Source organism: Diabrotica undecimpunctata, chromosome 3, assembly GCF_040954645.1.
Source record: "Diabrotica undecimpunctata isolate CICGRU chromosome 3, icDiaUnde3, whole genome shotgun sequence".
Classification (NCBI taxonomy): domain Eukaryota; kingdom Metazoa; phylum Arthropoda; class Insecta; order Coleoptera; family Chrysomelidae; genus Diabrotica; species Diabrotica undecimpunctata.
The window spans coordinates 130,550,532-130,564,078 of NC_092805.1; the positions used below are offsets into that span (position 1 = coordinate 130,550,532).

At 33.5% G+C, this 13,547-nt stretch overlaps 1 protein-coding gene across 1 annotated transcript in view; it reads left to right on the plus strand.

The window, feature by feature from the left end:
* LOC140437411 (cholesterol transporter ABCA5-like) overlaps positions 1-13,547 on the plus strand; it is a 110,680-nt gene continuing 97,133 nt past the window's right edge. Inside the window, exons 1-2 of the mRNA XM_072526927.1 lie at positions 1-117; positions 12,179-12,319. Of these exons, the coding sequence (XP_072383028.1) occupies positions 12,221-12,319 (99 nt within the window). The 5' untranslated portion in view covers positions 1-117; positions 12,179-12,220. The remainder of the gene's footprint in view (positions 118-12,178; positions 12,320-13,547) is intronic.

The following is a 13,547-nucleotide window of genomic DNA, read 5'->3' on the forward strand; positions in this document are numbered from 1 at the left end:
TCTTATCTTTTTATTGATAAATAATAATATAAGTTTAACGGGTGTATTTAGTTCCGTAGATTCAGTTTCGTAGTTGAGTTGTTATCAGTGTCATATATTTTGCACTAATCAACAGATGTAAGTTTTTTTTATATTTTTGGACAAATTTATGGACTACGCTAAAAGCTAATTTTGTAGAAGTCTACTTTTCTTAGTAATAAGCGATTTAGTCAACAAACAAACTACATAAAAACGAGTATAGTGCGGATATTAGCAAAAAATATATGTTTAAGGGAATAAATGAAAAACTATAACATAAACTATACTAACTTTTGACTTCTAGATAGAAAGCTGTTTGGAAAATAGACTTTTTAATTAAAATGGATATCTTGTAAAATGAAAATTGTATTTTAAAAACAAGTTGGTACTTATAGCTAAAATATAAAGTTTGAAGTTTATTTTACAAATTTCTGCTTATTGGCCAAGAAAAATTTATTATAAAAAACTATTACAAAAGATAAAACAACGCCAAAACTGAAAAATAATGTTTTCTAAACTTTTATTCTTTAAGTTAATTAATAAATTTACGAGAGTTGTTTTGGGGTTACCGCACTTTATGTAAATAAAATATTTCAACATAAAAATGTGAATATTATTACTAGCGCTAAACTGGTAAACAATACAAATAAAAAATATAGTTTCAGATTACACCTATTATGCATGTAAATACAGTGTGGATCTCAACTAATTTTTGTTAGATTTGTTATTAATTCTTTTCCGTTGCATATTTATGATATTTAAGGACTCTAGAAGTAAAGGAGTATAAGTGAAAAAAAGTCAATTTTGAGTAAATGCCGTTCGTCAATGTTGAATAAAGTTGAGTTGAGTAAAGTTGCTTCACTGTAATTGATTTCTTCTCCAGTTTAGTAACTGTAGGCATTATTATTATTTGTTAAAAAAAAAATCATAATTTTATTGATTTTACTCATTTTGGAGCTATTTTTCTTCTTTCCTTTTTTAACTCTATCAAACCAAAGTCTTGGTTACACTCATTATAAGAATGGCCACTTTGACCAAAATGATCGAAAAAGCAGTGATGTACTGTTCGAATATTAGTGTTTCTTACAATATAGAGCTAAAATTTGACTATCAGATGACTCTTATTTTTACCTCCATAGTTGTCGCTAAATGCAGTTATGTGTTTCACTTATGGGGGAAGGCTTCTGATTTATTTTAGGAGACAAAATGATATTTCCTGATCCACGTGACGCTTGATCTTCATGTCACATAAAGAAATGGGTCATTTCAGTCTGTAGGTTATGGACCCCTAAGTTATACATCCATAGTTGCCTTAAATAATATGCTTTAGAAGTTGACACATTATGAGTTGGCATAGTTGTTTTGCAAGTCGAAGATGATCGCAACTTTGCTAGCATCCTTAGCTTTCTTCTGAGGAACCATGATTTATTTTTATCTGAAATTTATTACATTTATCAAAGGTGTGTGTACTTGGCGTTTTGAAACTAGGTTAAACTAAGTATTAAAAATATTTCTTTAAACGGTTTCACTTAGAGGTTTTTCATATTTTTCCTCCTTACAGAAATCACAATAAAGTTTGTGCATTATTTTCAAATAACACTCCTGAGGAAGATACCTCCTATTCGGAATCTTATTTCTCCTGTTGTGGCTTGTGTATATAGGAAACTTATACTCTTCCATTTCTTACCCAGTCTTTGATGTTCTACACCTTGAATCTACGTCGTATATCTATACTTCCAGCTCTGTATCATAGTGTGTAATAATATTGGTATATTTATAAGTTCTCGTAACTTTTTTGCTTCATAAGTATTGCGTTTTTTATCCATGTAAGCTTTAGGTGAATTTCTTGCTATTTGAGTCCTTTTTTTTTCCACTTTTCTGGCCTCCGAATCCTTTGCTTGCTTGTCTGCTTTGGTGGTGGAAACACATCGGCAGGTAAATCCTCTATCTAGCTTCGTATTTCGTAAAGAAACAAAACGAACTCTTTTTAAAAATACTGTGGGTAACGTAAAACGCGGCAGTTTACATTAAAGTATTACTTAGTAGCTATCCCACTACCCATACAAAATGATAATAAAATCAACTAACAGTCTGATACAGTTGAACAGGGGTACAAGTGCACTTGTATCTCTTCTCTTTCAAGCCCTACTCGTAGTTGGCTTGGAGGCTAAGTAATTTGCCGCGAGAAAGAAGCACCTGTTAGGCTTATCGTTTAAATCTCTTTACCTCAAAATAGACTGGAAGATTTCCAGTTCAGCGATTTAGTTTTCTCAATATTTACAAAAATGTCACTTATACCCCTTTACTTATAGGGTCCTCATTTATAGTTTTTATGATATTTTAAAAACATAATCTTTAAAAATGCCGGAGATCTTTGGACATTTTGGAAAAGTATTTTAAAGATAATTATATAGCAAGTTTTGTTTGTCTTCACTTTATTTACAATCTGTCCATAGCTTTATTTACAACAATCTGCCCTTAGCTACGAACAATAGATAAACATTTTTGACGAATATTGATTAGAACTTTAATATTAGTTTACAAAACTGTAGCTCACGCACTAGCATATTACCATGATGACTGGCTTTAAGTTTGTGTTTACCACTGCCACGTGTTATTTTGGTTTTTGCAGATGATATGTTTAAGTCTCCTTTGATTAGCATATTAGGCACATACCACGGGGCATCTGTTACGCGCAAAATCATATTTTGAAATCTTTGGAGAATTTCAAGGTCTGTGTTACTAGCAGCACCCCAGAGTTCTATTCTATATGTCCATATCTTTAGGATTGGTTTGTAGATTAAAAGTTTATTTTTTATTTTAAGTCTGGATTTTTGCCAACCATCCAGTACATTTGGTGCTGTTTTGATGGCATCTTGTGGCTCTATTTGCTCCATTTATTTGATCTTTCACTTTAGTTTTGAGCTTTCCCTAGCTAGATAATGTGATGCTCAGATATTTACTCTATCACTTATTCTATTATCTGACCTTCCAGCTCCAATTTACATCCCAGTAAATTTGCTGTTATAACCATGAATTTTGTCATTTTTGGGACAATTAACAAGTTAAATTTTCTAGCGGTTATAATATAAATTGGTGCAGCATACGTTGTAAATCATCTTCCCTTTGAAAGAGTAGTATTTTGTCTGCATAGCAGATTTTAAGTTATTTTTCTCTTATTTGGTATCCCTTTTTAGTTCTTACTTTTTTTATTATTTCATCCATAATTAGGTTGAGCAATAGAGGACTCAGGAAATCTCCCTGTCTTATCCCATTTCCAGCTTTAATAGGATTAATTAGTTCTCCTTCTACTTTTACTTTTATTGTGTTGTTTTGGTAGATATTTTTAATCGTTTTGATTATTCCTAGAGGTATCTCTCTTGCGTACAATCAGTGAATAAAGTCCTTTAATTTGATTAGGTCAAATCCCTTCTTAAGTTCCACAAAACATAGATATACCGGTCTGTTGTATTCTAATGATTTCTCTTGCACTTGCCTCATTATAAATATAGCATCGGAGCATGATCTTCCTGACCTCAAACCTTGTTATGCTTGTGCTAGTTTTATAATTTCATTCGGTGTATTTGTTATCACTTTGGTTATTAATTTTAGAGTTGTATTTAATAAATTAATATCTCTGTAATTTTTCGGGTCCGATTTGTCTTCCCTGATGAACAGAGGTAATAGGATGCTTAATCTCCATTCTTGGGGAATTATGTTTTGTTCTATTATTTTTTGGATTAGTTTTAATAGTTGTTTGGTCAGATCTGGTCCTCCGTACTTTAGAAGTTCGTTCGGTATTTTGTCCTCTCCTGGTGATTTTCTATTTTTTAATTTCCTTAACGCTTTCTTCACCTCTTCCTCTTCAATATTTATTTCTTCGTTTGTCGTCACCTCTGGTGTTGGTTTATTATTGTCACCTTTAGCGAATAGGGTTCAAAAATAGTCTACCTAGGTTTCCTTCTGAATGTGTTTAATTTTTATTAGTTTGTTTTTTTGTTCGTTCATTCGCTTTTTATTAGTTCTTTTCTTTGCCCTCTGATCATTCTCCATGGTTCTTTTTGTGTTCCGTATAAGTCGTATTCCATCTATTTTGAGAAGCTCTGCCACTCTTCCCTTTTTATTTGTCTAACTAAAGTAGTGTTTATATGAATGTTGTGTTTGTTGTGTTCTATATTTGTAAAAAGGCCTTTTTTTTCTTTACATTTTGTCTTCACTTCCTCTCCTAACCATGGTGTTCTCTTTTTTGATGTGTTAGTGTTCGTTACTTTCCTCTCCCCAAGTGATTCTGTTGCTGCGTTAATTATGTTATTTTTGAATATTTCCCAGCTTTCCTTGATGTTATCGTTTTCTAATATTTGATCTTCTGTGATATTCTTTTTCTGTATAAGAATTCCGTGGATTTCGTAATTAGTCCTTCGATTTTGATTTTTGTTTGTGTTGGTGTCGCTCTCTTGGGTGTGAAGTATTTCAGGATTTTTATTTTACATAATACTAGGCTCTGGTTGCTACCTACATCTGCTACGATAAGGTCTCTTGTCGACTAGTTTCGGTGAATGTATATTTCTCTTGGTTATAATAATCTATCATAGATCTTGTTCCACATGTGTAAATAAATTTATAATTGTGTTGGTATTTGTGGTCAAAAAATGTGTTGTTTTTTCTAAGTTAAAATCCACCAATTTTATCATCGTTCCTCTGCCTTGATCTATTACTTGTTGTAATTGGTCATAAAAAGCTTCCCTTGTTGTTTGAGGCTTGTTTTTTTCTGGGCCGTATACTTCGATGATGTTCAGCTGTTCCTTCGTCATTCTTATCTTTGCTGTTACAATCCTTTCTGATATGAATTGACACTTTTTGTGTGATGATGTGATGTATTGATGTGATTTTAATGCAGTTGAAAATATATAACTTGAATCTAGCTGTACAGAAAAAGAATATCAGAGAAGAATGCTGAGAATAAACTATTAGAAAACGCTAACAACAAAGAAAGCTGGAAAAAACTTAAAAATAACATAATTAAAGCAACAATATAATCACTAAGAGAAAGGAAAATATTATAAAGAAGTGGAAGATCAAGACAAAATGCATGGTTCATCATCATCATCAGTGGCGTTACAGCTCTTTATGAGCCAAAGCCTTCTTCAAACCAATCCTTCATTCGCCCCTGTCTCTGGAAACTCTTCTCCATGCTCTAATTCCGCTAGACTTCAATGCAAATGCATGGTTATAACAGCAAAATAACTAAGATGTAAGTTAGAGGTAGAGTGTTATGTAATACAACAAGTGAGATTTTAAGTATCTAGGAATCATAGAATAGAAACAGAAGTGGAAGATCAAGTCAATAGCGCAAACAAAGTAACATTACCTGACACAGAGATGACAAAAAGCATGCTAGAATAACAGGGATGTAAATCCTTAGAAAAATGAATGTTAAGACACTATGGAACAGAGATAGAAGTACAGATATACGATGGAGAGAGATGCAAGGTGGAGAACATCAAGGACTAGATAAAAATAGAAGAGTAGAATGGAACGATTATATAAGCCGAATGATAACAAATAGGCAAAATATCGTCTTCCTATTGTTTCCCCAATAGGAAGACGATAAGTGGGAAGACTACGAAAACAATGAAACGTTAACTTTCTGGAAGCACATTTGAAACCAAAGAGTGTCATGTCTACATAAAAAGAAAAAGAAGAAAAATTTATTAAATAACAAAAAAGTACAAATAGGTAGCTATTCAGTTATCAAAAAAATATATTTACTTGAGTTTCACTTCCGAGGAAATAAGATGCGTCAATTATTTAATTAATGATAACAATTTTCAGAAATATGGTCAGATTTTTTCGCTGAAATTAATATCCGTTTAAGTGTATTTAAAAGCAAAAGTAAAGCTGGTTTTAAAATAAGATGTATCTATGTAAAATTATTTTAAAGATAATACCTACATGCCATTTTTAACAATTACATTACAGAACTGTATAATAATCCTGGTTATTGGTATGCGTAAATGGGATGAGCTACTTTATCTAATATGTTGTAATATGTTATCTGTTATTATCACTGCAATCGCGATTTGTTGCTATTGATTGAAACAATGTAATATTTTTATACACTCGGATTATTAATCGCATTAAAAGTGTAAAAACATTGTACTTTTGCTTAAATCTTGCTAACTGAACAATGTGAACTACTTTCAATTCGCTATCACTTCCGTTAAAATGACAAAATAACCAAACTTAGTCTAAGGACTATGAAGATATTGAGCAAGTAAACAAAATAAGATACTTAGAAGTCTGGATTACGGAAGATCTAAATCCGAAATCAAAAATTCGCTCAAGAATAGAGCAATTAAGAGCAGCCTTTCTGAAGATGAGGAAATTTCTGAGTAACCAAAGACTAAATCTGCAAATCCGATCTCTCTCTCTCTCTCTTGTCGTTTCCTCATTGCTGAGGATCGTGATTTCCTACAATGCGGGCTGTCAATTCTCTCCATCTCTTGCGATTTTGGGCTGCTCTCATGGACTCGGAAAACTGCTTTCTGTAGAAAACTCGAAAACACTCGAAAAGTGGCTTTCTGTACTTGATCTGACCATCGGATAGGTGAGCGTCCTCTGCCTCTACGTCCTTCTACGTTTCCGCATACAATTAATCTTTCTAAATTGTCATTGTCTCTTCTCGCAATGTGGCCAAAAAACTTTAAAATATTTGCAAGACACTGAGAGGAGAGTCTGGTCTGAATGTTTAGCTCTTCGAGAATCGACTGATTGGATCTGTGCTCCGTCCACGAGACGCGTAGCATTCGTCTCCAGCACCACATTTCGAATGCGTCAATCCTTTTCAATCCTCAAATCCGCAAATCCGATATCGGATGGTAAAATGTTATATCCACTCTATTCTTCTTTATGGTGTCGAAGCCTGAACTGTTAATGTTGACTTAATGAGAAAACTGAATACTTTTGAGATGTGGCTTTTAAGGAGAATTTTAAAGATACCATGGACCGATCATATTACGAACGACATGGTGTTGCACAGAGTGGGAAGAGACAGAGAACTTTTGACCACCATTCCAGAAGAAAAAAGGGGTCCTGATAGACGACAAATATCCTGGCTGAAAAACATTCGCGACTGGACCGGGTTAAACACACAGACGCTCTTAAGAAAAGCAGAAGATAGAGACGATTTTGCAATGGTTATAGCCAACCTTCATTATTGGAGACGGCACTAAAAGAATAAGAAGTCTAAGCACTGGTATATTTGAACATATGAAGAATTGTTATTTTGGTTACTTCACAGCAGAATACATCATCGTAGAAAATAAGCACAGAATTTTATTCGAAGAAACCATGTACTCAATAAAAATTCACAATATTATCAACGGATGTTCAGGGAGTCTAACGAAATAACACCGACACCCAGTGACTGTAACACCTAATAAACTTTAATCGTAAAGAAGGTTTTCATCTATACATAACGGATTACTAAATGATACAAAATACAGGAACGTGTTTCAGACGCAACTAAAATTCCAATTCCTATTCGAACCAACCGACAAATTGTGGGAGCACATTGAACTAGCTATAAACATTTCGCGTACGCTAGTAAAATCACCAATCAGCAAGAGAGAACTCATCACTTTAAAGCCCCCCATAAAATTATTAGACTCTATGAGATATAGCAATCTAATCACCGACATCCCTTGGAGATCGGTAAACTCATCACCGTAGATAGGTAAATTCATCATCAGCATCATTGCCTTGCGCTGGCTTCTAATGCGGAAGATTGCCTGTTACCTTTTACATATCTTGTTTAATTAACTATCTATTAAATTCAGAAATTATTTTAAGCGAATTTCCTTAAAGTTCATCTGATATATTTATCTGGTGTCTCCTGCTTAGTGGCGTATTAGACGCAGGTATCTGCCAATCTAAGCGGATTTGAAATCTTAAAAGTCAGCTACATATATTTTTTAGTGAACTTTTTAATGAAAATACTTGTGATCATGTGCTACTTATGGATATATCTGAAATAGTCTCTAACTTAGTTATTTTATTTGGATCCGGAGTTTGACTATTCTTTTAAACTAACAAACCTTAATGGTTTTTAGCATTTACGTGCCATGGGATGCAGGTAGGCCAGTGATCATTTTGCTAATCTCTCTGGCCTATTTTAAAATCCCTGGTTTTATGGTGATGATGAGTTTGTACTATCTACATGGGCATTTATGCTAATCGGTGATGAGTTTACGTGTACCCGCAAGAGTGAATTACTATGTCTGCTATAGTATTCTCTTTGATAATGCCTGCCGGCTGCCGTGGTGGAGAAACTGTCATGAATATTGACAAACAGTTCCAGATCACTGCCTATAAACCCCTAAAACAATAAACTATCACAAATAATTGGCTGCGAATAGATACAAAACTTGAAATATTAAGGTTAAAATATGAGGTTTTGATAAGCTACGTTATTGGAATTAAAAAAAAATAAAGTTCAATAGGTATATGTGTCGTAGAGTTCTTTTCTCTAAATTTTCTAATGTAAATCTGAGAAAAGAACCAACCGCTCCACAAAGCGTGTTCCAGGTAAACAATAATTTAGTACAATATTTATAGACAGCAATCTGTTTTTTTCTATAATTACTTACATATAAGATTACAATTACTATAATTCATACGCCACAGTTGACGTAAATAGACAACACATATTACGATATAAAATATTGCCGATATAAATATAAATATTATCCAATTTTGCACTTGACCACATGAGTACCAATAACATCAAAAAATCTTTAACAGTTAATAACTTACCAATACGTGCCCCCATTACTAACAATTCCCAAAGATTGCGTACGTAGATCCTACGAAGGCCAAACCGAAAACTAATTTTTCAAAAATAGAGAGAAGCAATCATTTTCTATTTCGAGGAAAACTTAAAACTCTTCGACTAAGTCAAAGCTCTTGATGACAATATAGGACCTAAATATAATATACTGTGTTACAAAGGAAAGTAAACACCCACAAATATTTTTCCGATTTTATTAATTTTTGGTATACATGTTTAATGTCACTTACTAGTATAATGACTAAATTTTCAGCTTGATTCGTCAACTTACTGCAGAAGCTGTACACTCATTGACACGCCTTAATAATTGACACGATACTCATTGACACGCCTGTGATGCAAATTCAAGAGCCTGCGAACTATCCAGTCTCAGACAGGTTTAATTAAAGATAGATCAGGCGATCGTGGTGGCCAAGATAAATGGTTGATGTGATGTTGATCCATAAAGGCTAACGATTCTCCGGCAACATGCGGTCTGGCATTGTCCTGCTGGAAAATAGGGTTTTCGGATGGTGTTTAAGTATGAAATCAGATGAGGCTTCAGTACTTCCTGAATATAGCGTCAGACTGTAATATTGCCTCTTCTCACTCTTACTCGACTATCGTGTATCCCCAGACAGAAGCGGAATTTGCCACTAAAGACCACTTGATTTCATTCCTGTTCTTATAAAACTTTTTCTCTAGAGCAAAAAGTTATGCCGATATTCAGCTGTGCAAGATAGCCCCTAATGTGGGCGATACCAAAAAGAGTAAACTATCGTATTCGGCGATATACCATACGCATACCAACCATCCATTCATGCTCTTTAAACCAACTATTTACGATGGCTCGAGTACTATTGAATCATCAGCCCATCGTGTAGGTGGTCAATCGACGCTTCTTTTAACTTCCCTTGGTCTCCATTCCAATAACCTTTTTGTCCATCGCCCATCCGTCATTCTAGCTATGTCTCCTGCCCATCTCCATTTTAGTCTGGCTATCCTTTCGATGACGTCAGTCACCCTGGTTCTTCTCCTGACCTCTTCGTTTTTTATTTTGTCTCGCAGTGTTATTTCCAACATGGATCACTTCATCTTTCTCTGTGTGACTCTTAGTTTGGTAGCCTAGATATTTGTTAAAGTTAATGTTTCTGCTCCGCATGTCTACACTGAGAAGACGCATTGATCAAATACTCTATAGTGGACAGCTTACTTTTAAAGTTTCTCTTATTTTTCCATATACTGCCCACCCAAGACCGATTCTTGTCTTCAACTCATGGGTCTGATTATCCTTGCCAATTATAATTTCGTATCCTAGATATTTATATTTATCTACGAATTCTACTTATTGCCTACCAATACAGATGTTCTGGTTGGGTACCAAATTTGTGATTATTTTTGTTTTAGAGATGTTTTTATTTAAACCTACATATTTTGTTGTCACAATAAGATCACGAGAGATCTCTCTTGCCATTCCTAGATCCTCAGCTAATATGACTATATTATCGGCGAATCGTTACTTGTTTAGATATTCTTCATCTATATTGATTCCCTTTGTCAGCCAACCCAAATTCTTAAAAGCATATTGCAGTAGAGTATTAAAAAGTTTAAGTGACATTGGGTCTCCACTCCTAAGCCCGAGCTCTCTTTTTTATTACTATAAGTATCTAATTTGACAGTCGTCTAATAATTAATATTGTCTAATAATTTTGTATACCTATAGTCTAGCTGACGATTTAAGAAGACAAAATAAAAACGGGATGAGAGTGGCGCAAAATAGACGAGGTTGTAAACACGTGGAAGAGGCCTATGTTCAGCAGTAGACTTTTGAGGTTGGATGATGATAATTAGTACTAAATCTGTATCTTAGAGCCAGAAGTCTTAGTCGACAATCTGGTCTCGCTCTGTGGTCACTCTGTGATGTCCAGAATCTCTTGCTCGGTGTCCTCAGCCTCCCTGTGACAACACTCATTCACACTGTGGTATACTGCGTAAGGATCTGTTGGTCCTCCTACAAACTTCTTTTACCGAAAGAACGACTTTACGCAATCCGACAATTCTGTCCCACTTAAAGTCACTTAGCTTGGTGAATTCTACGCACTCTAGGATTTGGAGCAATCAGAAAGAGCTTCCCAATCAGTTACATGAAATTAAAATTTTAACGAACACCGTAGATTCACGAAAAATAAATGCTTGTTCATCATCAAACAATGCACACAGCCACAACAAAAACTTAACAGATAAACCTGAAAATTATATCACTTGTTGTTATAGCAAGATAAGTCGATATGTAAAAAAATATTGAATTTTAATAAATATACGTAGACGTTTACCTTTTTTGCCACTCATTGTATTTACCTCCCGAATCCCAAATAATAGAATTTGCATCTATCTACACAAAGTTGAACTCGTGACCTAGCTTAACAGTAATGTAAGCATTTAGATCTAACTATAAGACAACCACAGCAAATAGGTTCTTAATTTCAAATTAATGTCGATCAATACTGCACGATATTATAGAAAAAGCTGTGAAATATACCAGTTTCAAAGTAACATATCTGTTTGTTACTAAGCAATCGACTTACAAATTGAAACCTGTTCTGTGATGCCATCTCGCCTAAAGGATTTCACTGAGACAAGAATAAAATATGTAAAAAACTAGACTAAAACTAACCTGGTGCATCTTAAGTACCAGAAGATCTAGAGGAAATAATATAAGACTAATATTTCAACTGCCCTCAACTACACAAGGAAAAAGAAATTCCTGTAGTTAACTGTATATCATATAACCCCTATGGGGAGTCTAACGTTGCTATACAGGTTATCTCTTAAAAACTTTAACATAAAACATAACTTAACTTAAGAGTTTTTACCTAGATATTTGGTGGCTTAACTCATATGCAGCTGGTAAGGTTTTAACCACATTGCTTTTCAACCTTAGTCAAAATTTTACCTTTACGTTTGCATTGACTAGAGTGGTTATACTTATTCCAGGTAACACATTGATGATGGTCTTAGACCGAAAACGTTGTGTGATGTAGCGCGAAAAGGATTTTTATTTTATACCTTTTATAAAAAATTTTAAATAAATTTTAGACCTTAAATCGTTTCCACCCCGTTTAACAATCTATTTGACATAATCACATAATAATCTTTTAACAATCTATTCGATTTCAGTATTCTCGACTTATTATGATTAATATGAAACTTTTGTAGATGCTGTACGTAAGCAGCATTACTACTTATCGATAAATCACGACTTATCTCACAATATTTGATATATAATCTAGATTTTCTAAAAACTAATTTATTTATACGTTTTTTTATTTTCAGATAAAACTCATACAATCACAAGATCTAAGTAAGCACGCCAAAATGGCTGACCAAGCCAAATCACTTTTTTGTTCGCAATTAAAAGCAATGCTTAAAAGGAATTTCTTAATAAAGAAAAGACAAAAATTAAAAACCATAGGTGTAAGTACCTATACACATTTTAGTTTGTTAATATTTAATATCTAAATAAATAGTTTTATTAATTACCGACCTGTATATAAATGTATGCCACAATATGGTGAACATCAAAAAATGGTACTGCTCATCGGATTGTGGAAAAAATGTCGATGTAATGAAAATATCAGTCATGAAAATGACATGTCCAGTTCAAATGAAATACATATTAATTTTATTTCGTCCCTCATAAAGAACAAAACAAATTTATTTTTAAGCGTACTGGAGTAGAAACAGAGATTTACATCAGTCTTGGATGTAAGAGAACTGACATTAACAGAGATAAGAACTATTCATAAATTGGTGCAGAGTAAAATATGAACGAAAATACATACAGTACGATACAAAATTACGGAACAGAATCATTGTTTCAGAAACAGAAGACTTAAAAAAGCTTAGAACACTTCAATTTTAATTTTTGAATGGTCATCAATTACTATACATGTATTGAACATTACGTCGTCAGTGTTGGCCTAATAATCGAAATGACGAGTTTTGTAAATACAAACTGAGGTCACCATACATCTCATTTGTAAGCTCTTCTAATCGCCTTTGCAACAATGCATTATTCAAATATTATTTCTACTGGGTTAACCAAAATTATGTACTTAGTTAAGTTAAATGGAATTACAATACTAAACTAAATTACACTAAGGACCGCCACTGCAAATAAAACCAAGTTGTGTTTTTGGCTGAAAAAGAAATACATTTATTGATAACAATGCTGTATTATTTTCATATCAGTCAAGTATTGAAGGTCATTGACTGGTCGTTATTGTCAATGATCTATTAATCTGTCAACTACTAGACGTAAAATTTTTATTGCTCGAGTTTTTTGCAGATATTAACAATAAGCAACATTTAAAAAAATGAGAGACACGAGCCATGTTAAAAATCTTTCCAGAAGTGGTAAAAAATCAATACCCGAAGCCACGAAGCTGGAAGTTGTACCTACTACCGTTTTACGAAAATCCCCTTACCAGTACGACGCAGGTCGCCTTAGATAATAATGTTCAACAATAAACTATTGTTAGAGTGCTGGAAAAGGAGAAGTAGCATCCGAACAAGGACGTCTGGTCCAAAAGCTGTTAGAAGATGACTTTGATAGAAGAGTCGAATTCTGCAAAACTATTATTCAATGGTGTAATAGAGATCAAAGTTTGATAGAAAAGGTACATTTTTTAAATGAAGTGGC